General features: G+C 40.9%; 2 protein-coding genes across 4 annotated transcripts in view; one reads left to right on the plus strand and one right to left on the minus strand.

Moving 5' to 3' along the window:
- Window positions 1-16,548, minus strand: part of tei (teiresias) — a 169,705-nt gene that overhangs the window by 95,768 nt on the left and 57,389 nt on the right. The gene's annotated exons all lie outside the window — the stretch shown is intronic.
- On the plus strand, window positions 11,505-14,749 carry LOC124222748 (juvenile hormone esterase-like). The gene is made up of 8 exons (XM_046634044.1): window positions 11,505-11,583; window positions 11,871-12,099; window positions 12,475-12,613; window positions 12,727-13,072; window positions 13,245-13,607; window positions 13,768-13,928; window positions 14,001-14,311; window positions 14,396-14,749. The coding sequence occupies exons 2-8, from the start codon at window positions 11,882-11,884 to the stop codon at window positions 14,568-14,570; spliced, it is 1,713 nt and encodes a 570-aa protein (XP_046490000.1). The 5' UTR covers window positions 11,505-11,583; window positions 11,871-11,881; the 3' UTR covers window positions 14,571-14,749.

Consider the following 16,548-nt stretch of genomic DNA (forward strand, 5'->3'; position numbering starts at 1 on the left):
GTATTCGGGCTACAGGCAGACAACGTGCTGTTGGTAATGTTCGAAAACCTCTGCCGTTGTATAATTAATAAAGAAATGTGTCGAAAAGTTTGAAGTGGATCTGAGAATTTCACTCAAACCTTCATAACGGACGAGTTCTACCCAATTGTATATGGGTACGTAACGACAACTGTCAGGTTTTGATCGACTTGCGGGTAGTTGTTTTGAATTGGTATTCCACCTACCGTCATCCAGGGGTGAAGAAAATCGCTGAGAGAAGTGAAGGAGGATTAAATGTGACAATGATGATCGCAACGTATAAGCCACCTACCACCTACTCTCGTTCAGGGTTCGGGACAAAAGAAAAGGAAGAAGAAGAATAAGAATAAGGGTATCACAATAAGAAAATGGTAGGTAGGTAACATAAAGGAGGTTGAGGCGGTAACGGCGGTGAATTTAGGGGATGAAGAAGACCAATAGGCTTTCAGTGGCGGTGCTGATGCGCTTTTGTCCGACTGACTTCGTGCGGCTGAAGGTTCTGGCTTATTTCCAGGAGGCAAGAGCCAGGTTACGTCTCTCGGTGCTAACCAGATTCTTCTCGAGAAGCCAAGTCCTCGTCGTCCTCGTCGTCGTTGGTCTCGACGAGAAGAGATTTGCATATACGGGGATAACTGTGGAATGCGGTGAAAGTTACCGAGAGGAAATTGGAACCTCACAGATATAATAATGCTATGAGACAGTCACGTGCCGTACCTACGTAACGATGGTTATTTCGAAAAGTTTAACGATTATCCACTCCTCGCGAGTTACATAAATAATAAATAACCTCATACACGGTTGTGGATTATACATAAATATATGTATACAACGTACTTACACACAATTGCGTTGAGGATTTGTTACATGTTTGAAAAGACGAGGAATGAGAGCAGCTTCAATATCAACCGTTGAGAGTCTTTTGAAATTGAAAAGATAACGATCTTGCTAAGGGTATATAATACCGTACACGTATAACGCCGGTAAAGTTGGTTATAATTGAAGAAATATAATACCGTGTTCCGCGAAATTCGACAACCTTATTGTACCTAAAGTACAGATTTTCGCGAATTCGGTGAAATTTAGATCAATCAAGTAAGTAAGCAAAGTACTGATTTCAAGTACTATTTTTGTTGATTAAAATTTTACGATCAAAATAATTCTGTTCCCAGCGAAGCGATTGATTTCTGGTGATCCTGACGGTTTCTCCATATCGAGGAGACGTTGTTCTAACTTAATTCAACTTGATCAATCTATGTAAAGCTTATTCAGCCTCTAGTCTGATAATCCTTTCACTTGAACATAATTTCGCCAAGAACAATAAGCCTGATATATCATCAAACGAATGTCCGTTAAAAAATCTGAACAAAAAAAAAAACAAAAAAAGTGAGAAACGATTACAACTTTTCCCCAAAACTAAAGGTTTAAGCTACAGGATAGAGTTCAACGATGAAAACAACAACCCTCATCGAGCCCAGAGGAACAACGTACAGACTCGTGAAAAAAAAAAAAAAAATGTTGAGTGGGACGGAAACGAACAAGTGGAATGAGGAATTAGACGAGGGTTTCAAGAACGATGTTCCCTTGCTTTCTTTCTTTTTGTTTCCGGAGGTCCATTAATTGCACAGTTTTTCGAGTACCTAGCGTATGTATACTCCATCAACAGCAGGTAGGGGCGGAAAGAAGAGGAAGAGGAAGAGGAAGAAGAAGAAGAAGAAGAAGAAGAAGAAGAAGAAGAAGAAGAAGAAGAAGAAGAAGAAGAAGAAGAAGAAGAAGAAGAAGAAGAAGAAGAAGAAGAGGTATCAGTGCGAGAGGAGGACCTCTTATCGAACGGTATTACACCGTCGGATGGCGGCTGGTGCGGTGCGCGTATTAGCGAAGCTCACCGCGGTTTGGTAGGGTTGGTTCGAAGAGGAGAGTGACTGGTGGCGGATGGCGGATGGCGGATAGCTGATGGGCCTGTCCGACGTAATTCCAACGTAATTGCTGAAACAACTCGAAACAACTCTCGTTAAAAGTGGCCAACCGCAGCAGCAGCCCTCGACCCTCACTTCCCCTTCCTTCCTTCCTGCCTTCCTTCCTTCCTTCCTTCCTTCCTTCCTTCCTTCCTTCCTTCCTTCCTTCCATATCATCTTCTCGCTTTCGCCCAAATCCGACACCTCTTCGTCTCACTCGTTCACTGACTCATTCTCCGACTGCTTGTGAACTAAAGATCAAGTACCGAGATGACTGGTCGAAATAACGCAGTCTTCCGCTTCCTCGACGGAGTTATAAATTTAACTCTGATAAAATGGTGTGTTATAAGATTGCTGCTGATGAATTATCCGCCAATTATTGGTGAAAGATCTTGTACCGAGATGTCGATTTAACCGTGAATTTTGAAATGTAATCAGGCGATGTACTAAGGTGTAAAATAAATATCCCCAGAGTTACGGACCTCGATTTTTCCATCAAGGTTTTTCTCCAGTCCAGCTTTCAGCATTTATCATCGTCGAGAACAAAATACGATCAATATCACTGTTTCGTAGTGAGAAAGTCTGATCTTTCCAACTGTAAGATTCATTTTCGTCTGGATCACCGGCAAAAGCGGTAGAAAAAAAAAAAAAACATACCGAAGATCTCAAGTTTGTCTTCTCAAAGAGAGTAAATACGGGTAAACGTTGAATCAACATGCTTCTTGCAAAACGTTCCGGGTACAAGAATATCCGAGATACTCGTATCGTTACAACACCAGATGTGGTTAAAAAATTTCAATTTCGCACCTTAACACTCAAGTTTATAATCGTGAAAACAATTGCAGTTATCATTTACCGCAACTATCCCACGGAGTAACCGAGAGAGCATTGCATGCGGATTGCATCCCAAAATCTCAATTCCCCAATCTCGGTCCGTAGGCACCCATGTACCAATATAACCGGGTATATGTACATAAGCGCCAGGTATAGATATCCAGCTAAATCTACAGGAGCGTATATCTATCCCGTGGGAATAAGCGACGGATATGGCCGATCGCCAACTGGCCTTGTGTAATAAAAATGGGCCAACTATACCCCGTTGCCTACGGTCACCTATACGAACAGGGGTGGAAGAGAAGAAAAGGAAAGGAAAGGAAAGGAGAGGAGAGGAGAGGAGGAGCGAAGCGAGGCGAGTCACTCCTAACTCTTTTCTCGCCGCGATTTCGATAAGCGAATTTAACCGAGAGCTAGGCGCGTTCGTTCGGTAGGTCGAAAGTAGGTCGACAATCGCTGCACACCCCGGATAACACATACCAATGGATATATAAGAGCATATAAATATAAAACCAAGAGTAGCTCCTAGAGTGGCAATATTTTACGTCTTATTTTCGGCTTTTCTCGTGTCAGGTATTCGTTTTCTTTTCTTTCCTTTTTGTTTTTTCTTCAAACTTTCCTCTGGATCAGAAAAATCCATCGCTTATAACAAGTGGTGCGGTGTTGGTAGGTATTGCGCATCGATGTGTGTACGTGTAATAAATATATATAATATAAAAGAAAAGCGCTTGCAGCTAATGCAGGAAGAAGAAAAAATACAATGAACGCGTAAGGTAAGTGTAACAGTTATTAACACGTTTAGACCCAATTACTGATCCTTTTATTTTCCAAAATGTGAATCTTTTTTTCTTCGTGCAGTTTTTGCATCGTGTAGCTTCAGTTTTTTTCTCAAATTCAGGCAAATCACTTACAGAATCATATAACCGAATACATATAGCAAGTCTTTTTCGTCTAGCAAAAAAACATACTTAAATAAAGACACAGATTTCGATACGTAAGTGTTTTTTTTCAATTGGATATCGAAACTATTGACAAAACTCGTCGCTAAAATGACGAACTAAAAAAAAAAATATCTGATGGAAACTTTTTTAAATGTATGATCGCGGGAATGGACAAGGGTTCTGAAAAAGTGAAGCAACTATAGAAGGACAAGAAGAAGCAAAGAGTAAGGAGAAGAAAAAGTTTAAAGCAAAAAAGTTTCGACCCCAAAAATTTATAGGCATATTTATCAAACCTCCTCTCGCACATTAACACCGCATGGATTGGAGTATGTAGGTAAACTTTTTATCCCTTCTCCTCCTCTGCATTGCACGTAATATCGTTCTAATTTTCACCGTCTGTTTTAACCGCCTGTACAATTCTTCTCTCTGTACTATTACTCTGTATAAACCACTACTTTCGCTGCAGACCAATGCGGAATATGAAACAAAAAAAAAAAAAAATAGAATAACCTGTGTACGCGACGCCGGTGAAGAAGGCAAGTGCGCGTCAGGTAAACAGGAAGAGAGGATGGAGAGAGAAAGAGAGAGTAAAAAAAAAACACACACACACACCACACATTCAAGTGTCTACCTACGTACGGCGTTGTGCTTTTGCACTCTGGAAAGATACACGCAAATCCCGGAGTATTCACACCGCGTTCAAAGAGTGCTCGAGGGTAAACTTTCCGTTGGACTTCTCTTTTTGCCTTTTCCTTCTTTGTTAATAAATGTAACGTCTGGCATACAAGTAAATATTAAAATCTCTGCAAGTATGCAAAAGGATAAGGGTGACACCCCCCCCCCCCCCCCCCCTCCCGCACAGTAGTGCGATACCAAAAAAAAACCGAGCCTCGAAACCGTGAAGCGTGAGCAAAAAATGGGCAAAAAAAATAGAGAGAGAGAGGAGGAGAGACGGGGTCGTCAGGGGGCCGGAACCCACGCAAGGATCCTGAAGGATTACGCCTGAAAACCCGGCCTTGCATCGTCTTTCAGAAATAGCCATCTTCTTACCACGTCAAAAACGATGCCGATGAGAAGGAGCCAAGCGGCGGTGCAATTCACTTTTTTACCCCCCCCATGATGATCCGGGAGAAGGATGGGTTTTATAGGTATATTGGTATGCGTACGTTATATATCTATGTAACGCATATATATACATATATATATATATATACACGTATAGAGATACGAGTCGAGCCAAATTCCATATCCCATCCCCGCGGGGAGGATATACTACTTGAGGGGTCAGATCAGCAAGCCGCGCCGTTTTGCTCCGAGAGGAAAAGTGATGGTACCTTAAGCACCGACGGTGAAAAATCCATCGTGTAAAGCGATAGATAAAAAATAAAATTTCCCCTAAAAAAGGTCGAGGAATTACAATACGTGGCAACGAGTCACCGCGACACGTAAAGATAGGCAACCAGGCGCTGCGATTTCCCATCTCAGAAACGAATTTCTAACTCATTTTAATCCATACCGATTTCTTCTGAAACGATAATTTTCGACAAGAAAAAATTTCTCGTTTTCCAGATTTTTTATCAATTTTTTACCCCATACTTAAAATTATACCCCTGAATTTTTCCAGATAGATCAGACTCAGACATTTGAAACGATTACACGTTAAAAATGATACAGAGTTATTTTGACACGGAGTATATCCTCCGTGATTGATAATAAAAATAGATTTGTTCTCGAATGGTTAAAAGTTAATCCAGTGAGGGTAAGTAAGGATTATCTTTCCGTAGATAAGGCGATAATGACCCGATCTTTCCGGAACATGTTTGGGATTGCAATAATAGGAACGTAGGTCAAGCTGCGACATCTAGCGATAGAAAATTACACGAAACGTGGAAACGCGCGCGCCATTTGCGGGAGGCAAGTCAAACGACAAATCGAAAAGATTGGAAGAAAACAAAAAATCATCTGTAATAACGTATAACTGACCAGAGAACAGCATTTGGGAACGGAATACGGAGCTTATATAAGTGCGAAAAACGTTTGAGTGAAAAACCAGAAACGTAGTAAATGAAATATTTCTACAACGTTTGTAATAAAACGAAATTGCCTGGACGAAGAAAATTCAACGAACCTATAAAAGAGAAAAACGTACAACTGCCAAAACGCGTAACTATGGTTTCATAAGATTGCAATATTTTTTCTGTCAATAAGAAATAAAGAATCGTATTGGTACCCCGATTTTTCGATCAGGCATTCTGTTCTTCAAACTCCTTGAATTCATTGAAACATGAAATAAGTACCATCTATATTCAATTAGCGTTGTAACTATACAACCGCGTCAGAGTTGGCGCGAGGCAATAAAAATGAGAAAGATGACAAGATAAAAATAGCACTGATTACATCGATCGAGACTCTCGTCCTTACCGCCCGCCCTTCTCCTATAACCCCGCACCCTGAAATCAGTCCACCGATGCATCAACACCGATATAACAATTTGGTATAATAAAACTCCTCTTCGACGAAGCGAAGATGTAATAACTGAAAAGGAAAAAAGAAGAATAAGAAAAAGAAAATGAAGGAAGTGAAGAAGGTAAGACGAGAGGAAAAAGTGGCGGCGGTACATTCGGTTATATATATATATATACATACGCTTGTATAATAAGAACAAGAAGAAAAAATCAACGTAAAGAGGCGAAAAGAAAGAGACAAAGAGAAAAGAGCGAGGACGGTAGAAAAAAAAGTTAATTGGTGTTACGAACGCAGCCTGGAGAAGAGAGTTCTAAAAAGTGGAGAAATAATAAATTGTCCGGGCGCGTTGAGCGTCCTGCGGAAGGATCTTATTGTTAATACCCGAGACGGCAACGAGAGAGAGAGAGAGGGAGAGAAGGAGAAAGAGAGATGAGGGAAAAAAAAAGAAACGACACAAAGCTCACGCGCTTTCAAAAGCTTTTCCGTCGCGCGCAACACCAATTATATTATCGATGAAAAACGCGCCGCGGTTAAAAGAAATAAATTTTTCATCTGGTCTCTGCACACCTCGTTTATATAACATTTATTATTATTGTATCGTTGTATAATACAGCTGCAACTTTTATAATTAGGTATTAAGTTTATGTACGTTATACGTGCATATATATATATATATATATGCGAATTGTGAATTGCATCTTTTCATCCTTGACTGTTTCACCCAACGAAAATTAAATCATGTAATAAACGGTCACGAACATCAAACTCGTTCTATTTTATCGCATATATCGCAAATTAGACGCTACGTATTTTCGTTATAATTTTTACGTATCGTTTGCTTTCCCTACATCGTTTTCAATATCGTTCCGTTTTATTTGCAAATTACCTTGGACTATTTACCAATGTTGCGATAATATTATTGTTTTCTCGTTTTATTATTCTGCTATTCGCTTGAATTATTAACGGCTACTTTAAGGATCCCCTATTGCGCACTGCGTGCCAGACTACCTTACAATCGATTATTGTAAATCTTGACAGTATCGCAAACACACACGCACACACACCTATCTCGGTAATTTGTCAATTCTGAATGCATCTATTTTGCTGTTTGTATTTATTTTTCTAACTTCATGTACTTCTCCGATTGTATCTATTGCTTTGCCTGTATTCAATCCCTGAACTATTTAATTCTATCCACATCTCTCGCCTGCTTTCTCGCTTATTTAAAATACATCGGGCACTGTTACCGCTTTACCTATTTCTTGTATTTTATCCCCTGAATAAAACCCCGCCCCTCAACCAGTGTCTTTTATTATCGTTTCATTTCTCCTCTCTCTCTTTCCTAATAATCTAAAAATTGACGCTACCGCGTCTGGCGGCCAACAACGTTATCTTCATATCTGAAATATCACTTTTAATTGGATCGGTATCCGCTTCGTAGGGTAGCGAAATATCGGCCCTCGGCCTGCCTTTTAAAATATCGTATCCGAGAAAGTTTCGCACGTCCGAAAGTGTGCAGCAGAACGATAAAATTTATAAAAATAGAGAATTCGGAGTAAAAATTAAAGACATCACGATTCTGCCGTTTCTATGCGTTTTCACGTATCCGCATTACGACTTGTAACAGTAAACTTTCCCATCACGCAAAAAATTCGATATCGCCACCCTTCTTACAAATCATCGCCTGACCATTTTTTATTCTACTTTTTCACCCCCACCCCATAAGTATGGGATATACATGAATCTATCCAAGCGCCTGCATCCTAGCGGAAAAGGGAAAAGGAAAATAAAATGAAAAGTAAAAGGGCAGAGTCGGCAAGTCCCGCAGTATCTTTACAGAGAGACCGCAGCAGCAGCAGCAGCAGCAGCGGCACTCGCGGTGTCGGAGAACAACGCGAATTTTACGACTCGCCGGTTCTCGGTTGCGGCGTTGCGACGACGCTGGCATCGCGTGTGGGATGTAAAATCCGTATAAGGGTAGTACGGGGGTGGTGGTAAGACGATTTCAATAGAGTAGCGGGTAGCGAAGAAGAGAAGGAGGATGAGGGGGTTGGTTTCCGAGCTGCTTTTCACAATGGAACTTTGCCGCGCGAAAGTGGCCGGAGGGAAGGGGGACGGAGGTGGAGGTGGAGGGTCACGAAAGGGCGACCTGGCCCCCGCAAATTAGAGCGAATTAGTTTTCCCCGTTGTCTGGGATGGCGGTTTACAACGGTAAGTCATACACTTTACCCGGCGGCGAGACGGCGTGAATGGAACCGACCAACGTTTTCAGTTTACCCCATCCGTTTAACGAACCACCCCCCTCAACGACAACGACGACGACGGTTTTAAAGAAAGGACGCACACACGCGTCCAGTCTTCCACATCCGAACGAATTTATGACATGTACCACATACGTATAAAATACGAAGAGTCCGATGTGTTTGGACGTCGTGTTTGGGTTTGACCTGGTTCGCGACTTTGGAATCACATTTTTTTATTTTTTTTTTTTATTGCCACTCCGCTTCTTTTTACCCATTTGTGACAATATTTCGTTTTGTTTTGTACTCCTGAAGGTAAAAAGTAACAAGGGGATTAAATCTGGTCAGCCTCCAGCTTCGAAAAATCTGGATTTTGAGCACGCCGCTCGTTTGTATCCCAGGGTGGTTTACATTATTTGTTTTTTTTTTTTTTTTTTGTTTTTTTGTTGCAGAAACGATGACTTTACACACCGAACGCATACAGAGAGAAAAAAAAGAGCCACAAGAACCGTATCTATTTACAATAAAAATCGCTATCGATAACATGAGAAATGAGAAAAACACCCCGCCAAAAACAATCTCTCGTCTTTTTTCCTTCAATCCAAAACCACTAGAGTTTTTGACCACCCTCCTGCAAAGCGGCATCGTCACGTCGAGCATAAAAAGCCAGGGAGGAGTAAGAGATGTTAGGTGCATACGCAGTTTTGGGCATCGGTGTGCATTTTATAATAAAGAAGGGTTTGAAATAAGGGTGCAATTCGGGGGAAAGGGACGATGTCGCACAGTATTCTTGAAGGTGAAGGAGGCATTGAAGATCACCCTCGATATAAGACAACGCGGTGGGATTGCGCTACACTGCGAGAGAAATTTTTAGTTCCAGTTACCGCTCATTTTTTAAATATTTTCATTTTTTACCGCAATCAAAAAATGTAGTTCTATGTACAAAATGAAAATTTGTTTTTTAACTGGTACCGGAAAGTCTAGTATCCGTTACTATTCTTTCTCGTTACGATCGCCGTTGCTATATTTTCTTGCAACCGTTGCGAAAATTTAACGCTTGTCCGGGAATAAATTGACGTTATAGCCTTGTCAAACTAAAAAAGTAGAGTAAACCTCGGAAACTGATTTTGCGTTGCGATTACCGAAAAAGGATCGACGATATCGCAAAATGTTGACGCGTACCTCGTTTTTCCTAATTCCAACAATATTCAAACATTTTTTTTAACGATACCTGTTTTACTCAATTTTTCGCAGTGTAAACTTGCACTAAACATCGCATCGTCGCAGTGTGTCCAGTCCACAACCTACCATCCACCCTTGTACCGAACACTGCAACCTACCCACCATTCGGCTGAATCTCCGCCGTCCCTGCGGCATGTGGAAACAACAACAACAACAACAACAACAACAACGAGAGTAGTCGTCGCGGGTGCGTCAAGGGAGATTAGCCAGCGCCCTCCCAGCAGCCCTTGGGAGCGAGTTGCAGGATGCAATTGGCACGACTAGGAGTTGAAGCGAAGTGGAATGAAAAATGGAAGAGAGGGAAGGTTTAACGGGTGGGAAACGGGAATAGCGCGGCAATCTCATCCGAACTAATCAGACTTGGTCAATTCAACTTATTCCCCAGGCTCGACTCTCATTGCAACCTCAGTCGCTGCAACATCCTAACCGTCGCGTCGCGAGGGATGATGTTGGTAACGTTGACGCAACGAAACGTCGGGGAAAAAGAAATCTCTTGTCTTTCAATTCTTCGAACAACTTTCAAGGAGTTTTCATTCGTCAAACATTGATTTTTCTTAAACGTGCATCGTTAAAGTAAACGTCACCAACTTCATCCTCGTATGTATAACCGCCTACGAAATTGTAATTTAAATATAGCGTCCTTGTATTTATGAACAAAATGAGAAACATTCGTGAAGAATACTCTCTTGGGACTTGAACGCAAGGTGCAACACACCGGATACTATTACCAATTTACCAGATTTCCTTGTGTTTCATTAATCGTTTACGACCCCCGTCACCTCTCTACCATTGTCTTGTCTGAACCTCCACCATTATCTTTTTCTTTCCTTTCCTTTCCTTTCCTTCAATCACCGAAAAATTGACGCTACCGCGTCGAGCGTCCAACTATCTTTATCCTTAATAACATCGTTGTTATTCAGGATACCATGATTTCCACCCTCGCAATTATCTTCAATATCGTATCCAGGCAATCTTCCATTACAATGTACAATAGCTATCGGAGTTAATTAACGCGACGTAACGAAGCGTTTAGTCATAATACGTAGGCATGTGTATACGATACATCTATATGCGTGTGTGCATGGGCGAATGGGTACGCGTATGTGATATAGGCCCCTCTCTCTCTCTCTGCATATCGTTCGAAATTATTAGAAACGAGACAGAGATATGACATTAGAATTAAGCGAACGGGTCGAGGAGCTTATAACGGATGAAAGCACGGATTCCTGCCGCACCTTCCGCTCGACTCTCATCGTCGGTATGTATTATATGCATATACATTTACACGTATATACATAGAAAGGAAGACAAAGATTCCAGTCATACGCGTTATACACACACACACGCGCGCGCGCGCATAGAAAATTACACACACGTATGAAACTGGCCCCGCAATTTTCAACAGCGGCTATTTTTCATACCGAGTCATTATGAAATTATTACATGTATACACACATGCATACAAACGTCCTCCGAGAGTCTTTTACGTCCCTCTATTCCCGCAAACGAAGTAGAATTGTTTATACACTATGCTGATATTTCATATATTTACCAAGCGGTACCAAGCTGGGTAAACATACGAAATATCAATATTCTATACTTCATATTTTTTTCTACATAAAATTTGCATAAAAATTCCAACATTTTTCGTTCTAGCAAAATAAAATTAAACCTATCTAAACACTGCGAGTATGAAAAATTCAGAGGCAGCTGAACACTTACAAAAGTAAGTATAACACATTTTAATACAAATATAGATAAATTACGATGACATGGAACGATTTGACGCGCTGGAAGATTAGTCGATAGCTGTGAACCACAGAGCGAACACGTTACAAGCAGTGTCCGATCAAAAGTCAGATTTTTACCAAAGCCGAAAGATTAACTTTGGTAAGAAATTCTATAATAACGGCTAAAAAGCAGAATAATATAAATTCAAATTGTGTAGGAATTATTTGATCTTATGCGTAATAGTAGTAATAAAATACGTATGATTTATATGTTTATTTCTTTATTGAAATGAAACAAGACAACAATACCTAACTCGACTCGAAACTCACGCGCATTTCTACAAGAGTTCGTCCGTTTCCGATGGCCGATAAAAACCTTCGGCTAATTTTTGATCGAAGCCGAAAGTTCGATCGGACATTAGTCGCAAGTGTTTTGTTTCATTCCAGAACGAGACGTTATGGTGGCGAGCTACTCTATCAAATGCCTTTTTTTGGCATTGCTGGTGAAAAATTACGTTACTGCGAGGAGTTACGCTAAAGAAGCAAGTATTAACGAAGCCCAGGTTTGCATCCCCCAAGGAAAACTGCAAGGTACGACACGGACAACGCGCAATAATCGAATTGTATCGGCTTTCTTGGGAATCCCTTACGCGCAACCACCGATTGGAAATCTAAGGTTTTTAAACTACGTCAAATTTAACGAATATATGCGTGAGTTACTACACGACGTGACACGCGGCTGTTGATACCGTAACATCAACGGGTGATCAGCACGTTATCATACCTCAAATGTCGTTTCAAAAACATCGTGCCTCAGAATTCGAAATCAAAAACAAACGAGAACATGTCTCTGACTTTGACCCGACAACACCGTACCTCGTGTTATGATTTTGTTTAAGAAATTTTCAACGCCTTTGACGCTGACGTTGAAATGTTATCGTTGAAGAAACACAAGCGATGGTAAAAGATCAAGATTCAGTTACACGCCGAAAAATGTTATTTACTCCGAGGAGATTCGAACAAATTCTTAGCGCGTCCTTTTATACCGTAGATTCGCAAATCCGGTGGCGGCTGACGGTTGGAATGGGATTCGAAACGCTAGCGTCGATTCGAATGAATGTCCTCAGATCTCCAACAGCGAAATAGTGGGTGATGAGGATTGCCTGTATCTGAACGTCTACACGCCGCAGGTGATTATGGATTGGGAACAATCTGACGCACTCCTTCAAACGATCGAATTATATCATATAAGCAAATTCGATACACGAGGTTGTTGACTTTGACGAGATGATCGTGCGTTCAGCTTTCCAGAAAGGCTACCTCGCCGCTACTTCCGGTGATGGTGTTCATTTACGGAGGAGCATTCGACAGCGGAAACGCCGATTCGTCGAAATACGGCCCGGAATACCTCCTCGACAAAGACGTGATTCTCGTAACCATCAGCTATCGTGTAGGATTATTGGGATTTTTGAGCACCGGTGACAAGGTGGCTTCGGGAAATTGGGGCTTGAAGGATCAGGTCCTCGGCCTGAAATGGGTACAGAGTAACATCGAGTACTTTGGCGGTGATCCTGATCAGGTGACGCTGTTCGGACAAAGCGCAGGCGCGGCTTCGGTTCATCTTCTGACAATGTCAAACCTCACGATTGGTAAGAAGAACAAGTTCGGTCGACATTCGAAAACGAAATGTGCTTCCGGTGCGGTTTCTCTTTCGTGTAACGTGTCTGCAGTCAAATCCTTCGCGATGAAGTCTGCTTTACCGTATTCCGAAGTGCATCAAATTTCCACCGATATCGAATCAGCTGTTTTCTGTTTTCGCAGGACTCTTCCACAGATACATAACGGAAAGTGGATCCGCCCTTGCGGCATGGGCTTACAAACCTAGCGGCCCTTATGCCGACCGAGCATTTGAGCTTGGCAAATATGTTGGCTGTTCCAATACATCGACGGATTCTCTGATTGAATGTTTGCGGACAGTTGATGTTTCGGACATGGTAGGTTCTTATCCGGAATTCAATCATCACGAATGGTTTCAGACAATCGTTTGGGGTCCAACTGATGAGCCAAATATTAAAGATGCCGTCCTCACTGACAGCCCCCAGAATATAATTCGCAATGGCTTGGTTCACGATTTGCCTTGGATTTCAGGTGCTTGTCAAGATGGCGGATTACTTATGACTGTAGGTAAGTTTACGTAGCTAACAAATAATCGTTTGGATCTCACAGCTGTTTTTGAAAACTTTCAATACCTAAATTTGACCACGAACGGATAACTTACGGATACAATCTGCTTACTGCTCCGTATTTCAATCCATTATCAAACTTTTTTTTACACTGCTATCAGACACGTATGAAAATGAGACACTGCTTGATGACTTTGTGGCAAACTTTGACCGCATTTTACCTGCTCTGTTGAGTTGGAACTATTTACCGGATTCGGGAGCCGCTTGGATTGAACCCATCAAGTCACACTACTTCAATGATTTCGAAGCAGATAAAAACGAGGTGAGAGTCACGGATATTTCAATCGCAACAAAGTTTCCAAGAGCAACAAATTATAATTCCGTTATTTGGCAGATACGCGATAATCTGACAGTCCTCGTGACTGACGTTTACTTTTTGTATCCGACCTACGACGCACTCCGACAGCAGTTTTCAACGTCGGTGAATCCACAATATTTTTACATCTTCGATTACCGCGGCGTATTGAGCTATACGTACCAGTTAACCGGCAATACAGTGGACTACGGCGTGACGCACGGTGATGACTTGGTGTACCTGTTTCCAAATTCGGAATTATTTTCTAGTCTCAACGAAACTCGAAGTGAGAAAGATTACGAAATGGTAAACATTATGGTGGAATTGTGGACGTCTTTCGCTATCGAGGGGTAAGCTGATTTCCTTATCAAACATGGGAATGGACCTGTTATTGGCAGTCATTTCGAAACCTCGACTCAAAAACATGTTTCCAGGAAACCCACGACTCCAGCGATGGGCATCTGCGAGAAGTGGAAACCGTATTCAATCGGGAAGGACAACGACCTTCGCATCGGAAATTATTCCAAGCTCACACTTGCCGTTGAATATTCCTATTTAAAAGAACGTCTACAGTTTTGGGATGACTTGATAGCTAACGTGCCATTGTAATCGATAAGCTGCGTTTCTCCGGTCCATTACCAGCACATCCGAGTTCGATTGCTTCACATTTACACGTTTGTTGTATTTTACTTTAATCGTCAAGGGGTGTGAATCACTTTAATGTAAATAGTGTTGATGATACGGGTTACCATCGTAGTAATGAATGAATAAAATCCTATTACACAACACTGTTTGGTTCTCAATCGGAAGAACAAGTTGATTTATCCTTTTTTCCTTCATAGCTCAACAATTTTCTCATCAATCTATTACTGATATGAAGAAAGATGTCCTGAGCGACCATCAACGTCCGTTCCAAAACTTCCGGATCTTGAAATATGTTTCCGCGAATTTCTCGATATATCTTTTGGGTTCGATGAGATATCGGCTTGGTCTTTGCTAGTCAAGTTTTTAGCGTTACAGACAATACGTGTTCCTCGTTCATAATTCGTGTGGAGCGAAGCAATAAGTGTTCCACATGTTATTCAGCCAGGCTGTTATACCTGTGACTAATATCAAGATTTAAGCAGACCACTTCAAGTCGGAGACACAAACAATTCAATAAATGATTACAAGATTTGCGGCACATCGTTATTTAGTCTTAAAGGGGATCCAACAAATGGAGTTTAACGCGAAGTATTTTCTTTTCTTTTCTCAACGTAGTCGCAAGCAAATTTTTAGTAGCCCTGAAGCTAAATATCGTAATCAAAAATGTGTTCTTGGAAACCCGACATAATACCGTCTAAAAAGAATAAAATTTCGGAAGCTTCGTGTCTTCAGCTGTCGCTATTATATACTCTGGTAATTTGACCTCGTTAAATAATGTCACAATATGTTTAGATCCACTTCCAACAGAAAATTGAGATGTAGAAAATTCGCAGACAGTTGCGGAAATACGGCGATGATAAGAAAACAGATTTCCATAAAAATTCGTCGACTGTGCAAAACTGAAATGAGTCGCAAACGTTGGCGCTATAAATAAGCTCAACGATAAATCATACGAAGAATATATTACGAAATGTACTTCAGTTTCTAGACGTAATTGCGTCGTGCTATGCAGTTCAATGTCGTGTTTTTTTTTTTCTTAATTTCCGTTTAAAACAGACAATTATATCTCGTTCAGGTCTATGACGATGCTGCGCGAGCTTATCTATAGATTTTTATCAAGATACGTGACATTCGAAGATCGCGTTAGAAAAAAAATAATGCAAGAATTTTTAAATATCGGTTTAAATTAGTGATGAGAAATAAGAAGGGAAAAAAAAAAAAAACGGGAATCACACTCTCGTTCTGGGCTTAAAATAATCGTTTCACATCAAAGAGTGTCTGTGAATTTTTTAGAAACAAATTACGTTTTTGATATGGCTTGTGTAAGGAATAAAAAAAAAAATTATTCAGCAAAGTCGATTATGTAAATAAGATCCAAAAAAAAAATGCTAAACTTGTCGAGGAAAAAGAAATCTCTTGTCTTTCAATTTTTCGAACAACTTTCAAGGAGTTTTCATTCGTCAATCATTGATTTTTCTTAAACGTGGATCGTTAAAGTAAACGTCACCAACTTCATCCTCGTATGTATAACCGCCTACGAAATTGTAATTTAAATATAGCGTCCTTGTATTTATTAACAAAATGAGAAACATTCGTGAAGAATACTCTCTTGGGACTTGAACGCAAGGTGCAAGAAACTCGAAGCCTTTACGATACTCACTGAATAACCGATCAGTTTCCGATCCGAAAATTCAATCGTTATTTTTTCGGAAACGGTCGAGTGTTTACGGATAATCCGAAATACGTGTTCGTTTATTTTTTGTTACTCTTTCATTCTGCGAAGTCTCGTGCAAATCCGCGAGTCAAAGTTGGCGGATTCTCCTCGTCGGTTTCCGCTATCGATATTTCTTTTCTCTTCGATCAGTTCCGTTTCTTCCTCTTCTCTTCCGTTCTACCCACTACCTAATCCCTGTTTCAACATCTTTTCTACCATCCTCGTAAG

This window comes from Neodiprion pinetum, chromosome 7 (genome assembly GCF_021155775.2).
Source record: "Neodiprion pinetum isolate iyNeoPine1 chromosome 7, iyNeoPine1.2, whole genome shotgun sequence".
Classification (NCBI taxonomy): domain Eukaryota; kingdom Metazoa; phylum Arthropoda; class Insecta; order Hymenoptera; family Diprionidae; genus Neodiprion; species Neodiprion pinetum.